At 44.2% G+C, this 6,765-nt stretch overlaps 1 protein-coding gene across 2 annotated transcripts in view; it reads right to left on the reverse strand.

Annotated features, from left to right (window-relative positions):
* The window catches only part of zdbf2 (zinc finger, DBF-type containing 2), a 15,338-nt gene that overhangs the window by 5,311 nt on the left and 3,262 nt on the right, over positions 1-6,765 (reverse strand). For both annotated transcript variants that reach the window (XM_020619132.1, XM_020619133.1), the window contains exons 3-10: positions 6,666-6,697; positions 6,557-6,587; positions 5,959-6,055; positions 5,683-5,840; positions 4,979-5,570; positions 4,535-4,660; positions 4,083-4,459; positions 650-806 (exon numbers count right to left, since the gene is read on the reverse strand). In XM_020619132.1, coding sequence (XP_020474788.1) covers positions 650-806; positions 4,083-4,459; positions 4,535-4,660; positions 4,979-5,570; positions 5,683-5,840; positions 5,959-6,055; positions 6,557-6,587; positions 6,666-6,684 — 1,557 coding nt within the window. In that variant the 5' untranslated portion in view covers positions 6,685-6,697. The remainder of the gene's footprint in view (positions 1-649; positions 807-4,082; positions 4,460-4,534; positions 4,661-4,978; positions 5,571-5,682; positions 5,841-5,958; positions 6,056-6,556; positions 6,588-6,665; positions 6,698-6,765) is intronic.

A 6,765-nucleotide genomic window follows, 5' to 3' on the forward strand; every position in this document is an offset into this window, starting at 1 on the left:
AGCAGTCACCGGCCACATCGACCTGATCAGTGTTTGATTGTTGTGTCTTGTTGCTTTTCTTCTTTTGTCTCTCCTCTATCCACTCACCCCAACCGGTCGAGGCAGAAGGCCGCCCACCAAGAGCCGGGGTCTGTCGGAGGTTTCTTCCGTTAAAGGGAGTTTTTCCTCCCCACTGTCGCCAAGTGCTTGCTCAAGGGGGATTTGTTGGGTTTTCCCTATGTAATAATATTGATAACAGTAAGGTCTAGACCTTACTTTGTAAAGTGTCCTGAGATGACTTTTGTTGTGATTTGGCGCTATACAAATAAAATTTGATTTATTTGAATGTAAACATTGTTTTGCTAGAATTGCTGGCTGTGCCTTTAAAACAGTGATAAGATCCCTGTAATTGAGGTAGGTTCTGGTGATAAGACTGGTGAAGTATTGTCCTCTGAAATGTTTGACCGCTAACTAATATTTGCTCAACAGATCTTGGATCAGTTCAGAGAAGTACAGAACCCTGTGTCTTCACTCATGTCTCCCCAAGGCAGCCTCTTCACACAAATAAGTATTTAGGGACGTCCTTCAAGATGGTGGATCTGTATGACTCCCGGGTCAAATGAGGAAAGAGGAATCACCAAATAAGGAAACTGAAAACTATTTGACTCACCTGACACCTGGATGCCATCCTGAAGCCCCGCCTCTTCCTCCTCCTCACATACACAGAGTCATGCTCTGCTTGGTCCAATAAGGGCAGGACACCTGTGTGTGGCTGCGCCTCCTTGTTCTCACTAAACCCCTTTTTGTTTCGGCTCCTCCTACCATACCTGACAGTTATGACATAATCAGAAACACAAAACCTATTACTTATTAACATTAATATTAAGAGTATTAATATATATGATACTGTACGTATGGCGGTACCATAGGATATATTCTGCAATATATGTTAGAATGAAAGTATATTTGCATATGTGTTAAATTATGCATGTGAATATCACAATATACATCTATATGTTAACATACAGTATGTATTACTATGTAAACTCATGTGTGTTTGGTGTATGTTACAGAACATCAGACTATATGTTAGATAGATAGATAGATAGATACTTTATTGTCATTGTACAAAAAATATACCACAAAATTTAGATGCACTTCAGGATACGTGAATAAATATGGTAAAAGCAACACTCAGTGCCAACATATACACTTTAGTGAGCAATTACACTTAATAATTAATTACACTTAATGGATCGGTATCATCTACCTGAAGGCAGCAGTTCAAAAAGGTGAGGAGCAGGGTGAAAATAGTCTCTGATGAGTTTTCTGCAAACAGCGAGAACTGAAGATGTCATCCAAGGTTGGAAGTTGGGAATTTGTGATGTTGTTTGCTGTCTTGACGATTCTCTGCAGAGCCTTTTTATCTGCTGCAGAGCTGCTCCCATACCACACCAGGATGCCATGCGTCAGGACACTCTCAATGGTGCTAAGCTGGTGTTGTGAGAGATTTATCTTCCTAATTGTCCTTAGGAAGTATAACCTCTTTTGTGCCTTTTTGACCAGCATATTGGTATTAACAATCCATGAGAGATACCCAGAAATTTAAAGCTTGCTACTCTCTCTACCTCCTCACCATTGATGTGCAGTGGTGTGTGTACCTCCTTATTTTTCCTAAAATCAATTATCAGCTCTTTGGTCTTTTTGATATTGAGTGTGAGATTATTTTCCCTGCACCATGCAGTCAGCCCTTGAACTTCCTCCCTGTAGGCAGATTCATCCTTCCATGTCATCTGCAAATTTAATAATGGCATTGGTATTATGTGACGGGGTACAATTGTGTGTACAGGGAGTAAAGAAAGGGACTCAGCACTCAGTGTCAGGGTGGAGGAATGATGATAACCCATCCTGACTGACTGTGGCCTGTTTGTTAAAAGGTCTTTTATCCACAGGCAGATGTTGTGTTGTATGCCCAAACTGGACATTTTGAGGAGCAGCTTGCTGGGTAAGATGGTGTTAAAAGCAGAGCTGTAGTCCACAAACAACAGTACATATGTCCCCGGTTGTTCCAGATGGTGCAGAACGGTGTGCAAGGTGGTGGTTATGGCATCATCAGTTAACCTATTGCTCCTGTATACATACTGATGGGCGTTAAGGGCTGGTGAAAGGTCAGCCTTGATGTGATTTAGCACCACTCAAAGCATTTCATGATTACAGGTGTTAATGCCACTGGCCTGTAATCATTTATGGATGTCACTACAGCCTGTTTAGGAACTGGCACTATGGTGGAAGCCTTCAGGCAGGTAGGAATAGAGCACTGCAGCAGAGACAGGTTGAAGATATTAGTAAATATAGCAACCATAGCCGTAGCTGCTAACTCTGCAGCACAGTCTCTGAAAACCCATCCCGGGATTCCATCTGGGCCAGCCACCTTTCGGATGTTGATATTCTAGAGGGTAGGTCTCACATCAGCAGGCTGCAGGATGAGTGGCTGGTTGTCTGTAACTGGAACTGAGGTGATGGCCATCACCTCTGCTTCCACATCAAAGTGAATGAAGAAATGATTGAGCTGCTCTGCTAAGGAGTCGCTGCTGCTGTCGTTATGCCTAGTGATGTGTCGCAGACCTTGCCATGCTCGGCAGGGATCCAAGCTTTCAAAATGATATTCAATCCTCCACCTATACATGGCTTTAGCATTCCTGATGCCTCTCTTCAGGTTGGCTCTAGCTTCACTGTACTGTTGTGTGTCACCTGAATAAAAAACAGAATTCCGGGCCTTTAACAAGAGGCACACATCACGGGTCATCCAGGGCTTGTTGTTCGGGCATGCCCATATTTGTTTGGTAATGATGACATTATCCATGCAGTTTTTGACATAAAACAGTACAGCTGAGGTGTAGGTGTCAATGTTGTTCGCCTCAAACAATGTCCAATTAGTATGCCTAAAATAGTCCTGAAGCTGCTCAGCGCCCCCTCTGGCCACACTTGTAACTCTCTAACAGTTGGTTTGACAGTGTTAACAAGGGATCTGTATGCTGGAGTCAAAAACAAGTATATGTGGTCAGATTGTCCCAGGTGGGGTAAAGGTGTAGCCCTGTACCCATGCTTGATGTTACTATAAACATGGTCCAGAGTGTTTTTTCCTCTCGTGGGACAGTGGACATGTTGGTAAAGTTTAGGGAGGACAGTCTTCATATTGGCCTGGTTAAAATCACCCGCTATTATGAACACTCCATCTGGATGGGCTCGTTGTTGTTTGCTAATGGCAGTTAGCAAATAGCCCAGAACAGTATTGGTGTTAGCTTTATGAGGTATATAGATGGCGATGATTATCATAACAGTGAACTCTCGAGGTAAATACAAGGGGCGACATTTAAAAGCTAAGTACTCCAGGTCAGGAGAACAATAAGTGTTCATTATTGTGGCATTTGTGCACCAGTTGTTATTCGTGTAAACACAAAGCCCCCCTCCTCTGCTCTTACCAGAGTCTGCAGTCCTGTCAGCTCGGTGTACTAAGCGGCCCGCTAGCTCAATAGCCTCCGCCGGGATTTTAGAATTAAGCCACGTCTCCGTAAATACCATAACACAACTATCTCGAATATTTTTCTGCATCTTTCCAATTTTTCTGCAGCTGATCTGCAGATTTTTGTTCCAGTTAAAAATACAGTTTTCTTGACTCAATGGTCAATAGTTCTTGTCGTCCATATTTAACATAAGCATGAGCATATATATGCTGCCATTAATATTAAACACATTATAATTGTTGTATATACTATAGTCAGATGTTATTATACATGCTCAAGTTACACTGTCTGTTACTATAATTGCATAACGTTATCTGTATAAAAGAGGTTTAAGTATTTACAGTGTGAGAGTTTGACAGTCTGCCAGTATCTCTTTATTTTCTCAGGTAATCCTAAATGCAGTCAAGTAACAGAGAACTGGAGACTCAGTTAGCAGCAAATTAACTATTAGCATGAAATTTTATACATATATTGTTTATGTTACAGTATTTTTACTCTGTGTATCTATATGTGTCACTCTAGTGTGCATAGAATACTGCAGTATATGTATGTACCTGTATATCTGAGAGGGTATGTTACCTGGCCAGAGACTCGCTGTCGAAGTAGCTGATGAAGCTACCTTGTCTGAACTGTCGGACCAATTTTTCCACCCTCTCTTCATCCTCCTGCTCGATCTGGGCCCAGCTCTTCCCCCTGAAGGATTCTGGGATATGTGCTGGGGCTGGCAGGACTTCCTCTATGGGCAGAGTCCAGAAACCCGGGCCCTGTCTGGCTCCACCCCCTTTTCGCTGCTCACTGTGAAGGGCGGAATCAAGCTGGTAAGAGTACATCTGGTCCTCCAGGTCCACCTGAACGTCCATCAGAAGGCTCAGGTCCTGCCTCTCCGTCTGACTCACCTGGACAGGTGTGTGTGCGGGCTGTGAGCCACTGAGTGTCTGAGCTTGCTGGAAAACTACCTGCAGAGAAAAGTTACAGCTTTATGTCTCACACACAAATGACTCAGTAACATTCACCAGCTCTCAGCAAAGTACCTGAACAGGTGAGTCCCAGTCATCACTGTGTGTTTCCATGGAGACAGGGAGGCTGAAGTGAAAGCTCTCCGTCTCCTCCTGCTGGAAGGGAGTGGAACTGATGCCATAACAACACGCCTGGATTACCTGAGGTCCGACAGAATCAGCAAATCTACTTTATTCTTCAGCGGTACTTTAGTCTTACTGCAGACGTGCCGTTATGCAGCGTCTCCTTAAAACTATTTAATGTTGATAACTTCTGTGAATGAGATAATTTGTGTAAACAAGATTTTAACTGAAGCTAATGTGTGAAGACACAACTTGGACCCACAACATTATGTGACCCATAATGTTTGCAAACAGCATAAAGACCATAGTAAGTTTTGTGAACATAACATGTTGTCTAAACTTAATTTATTACCTCTAAGACCAAGCTTACTTATGAACTGGTGTGAAGACACTGACCTCCTCAATAGTCTGGTCCAGAGGGTCACTGCGGTCCGAGGAGAACGCCTCCTCTTTCTGAGCCTCCCTCCGCTCCTTCTGCCAACTTAGCCAGGGCCTCATCTCTTGGGGGGTCTTGGGACTAGGTCCTGGACTGGGGCTAGGGCTCAGTTTTACACAGGGTTTCACCTCTGTGTAAGATAGGTGACCAGTGCCTGGACCAGGACCGCTGGGGGGCGGTAAGGAAGAGGAGTCGCTGTTTTTTCTCCTGTTGGTCTTCCTGTGTGCTTTTCCATGGACAGGGGGTGGGGCCTGAGTCTGGGGAAGTGGGACTTGTGTTTGTGGTGAGCATGTGTGCCCTGTGGGGGTGGGTTCTCCTTCTTCCTGCTCTCTGATTGGTGCAGACAGCCGCTGTTGACTGTGATTGGCCCCTGAATGGCTACGGTTGCTGCCATCTTCATGCCGATTGGCTGGCTGACATGATGCGTCTTCTGAACTGGGCAGGTGCTCTCGCGTACCTAGTGACCGGCTGTCATCAGAGACACAAACTTCATCAAGCTCTGCCCTTGGCAACGGGGGGGCAGAGATTGATGGGAGGTCAGCGTGGGTGGGTCTGAGACAAAAATGTAAACATACAGTTTTTTTTTACACACTGCAGGAGGACAGGTGGGTTTGTTCACAACACCTGATGCCATGCACCAAACAGGTATGTTTGCTTTAGTTACCTGGGATCACTGTAGCAATGCGGGTGATGCTGCAGGACATCCTGCAGGAAGCGCTCGAGGAGGGTTAGTTTGGTTCTACTGCTACTAGTGGAGGAGATGACGCTGGAGCCTCTGGAAGACGCCCGGACAGAATCCAAGTGTCTGAGACTGGAGAGGTGCTGAGAAAGATGAATGATTGATGGCAGATAAATGATGGCATTAACAGTTCATTAATTCTGACTGGACAGCTCAGGCCACATGCTGCAGTTCAGACTCATGAATATAGGGTGTCTGTACCTGGTCCAGGTTGTTGTACAGGACTCTGCAGTATCCACAGTATCCCTGTCTGCTGGGCTGACACCTAGACGGACCTGGCTGAGACTCCACCCACATCCTGTCAGTCACAGAACACCTTTAATCTGCCACTGATCAATAATCCATATTTAAGTTGATATAAACTGACAGGCCTATAGAAACACTTATCTCCCATTATGTACACTACAGGTGTGCTACAGCAGTGAATCCAGTGTGGACTCAGGTGGTGTGCTTAGATCAGGAACCACAGTTTTTACAAATTCTGGACACAGTTCAGGGCCAGTAAAAGTCCAAAAAGTCAAGAAAACACACTCTACAGAGGTCACCTGTCTACAGATATCACCTGTGCAGCTTGGTGTATATCACACAAAGTACAAAACTACAAACTCAGATCATTCAGGTTCCTACTGTGCTAACTTAGCTGATAACATCTGTATTATCAAAGAAGAACACATAAAACATACAATGTTGTAATGTTATTAAATACTCAGAAAATTAGAGTTTGGTGGACACAGGAATCTCGACACATGACAGTGTTTTTAGAATTTTAATAATGAGAATAACAGACAGGTAGACTCACCTGTGGGTACACTCTGCCTTCCTCTGGTCATCTGACACACAAAGCACAGTCAGTACATGGAGTGTAAAATAATCAATTTAAACATGTGTCATGTGTGTTTATGTTTTACCTTCATCAGAGTCTGACATCCTGCTGCTGGATCTAAATAGACACACATCATGTTTATGATTTAACTGGAGCCCCAGGAGGTTCACACGTGTGTTTAATAA

Source organism: Monopterus albus, unplaced genomic scaffold, assembly GCF_001952655.1.
Source record: "Monopterus albus unplaced genomic scaffold, M_albus_1.0 scaffold215.1, whole genome shotgun sequence".
NCBI lineage: Eukaryota > Metazoa > Chordata > Actinopteri > Synbranchiformes > Synbranchidae > Monopterus > Monopterus albus.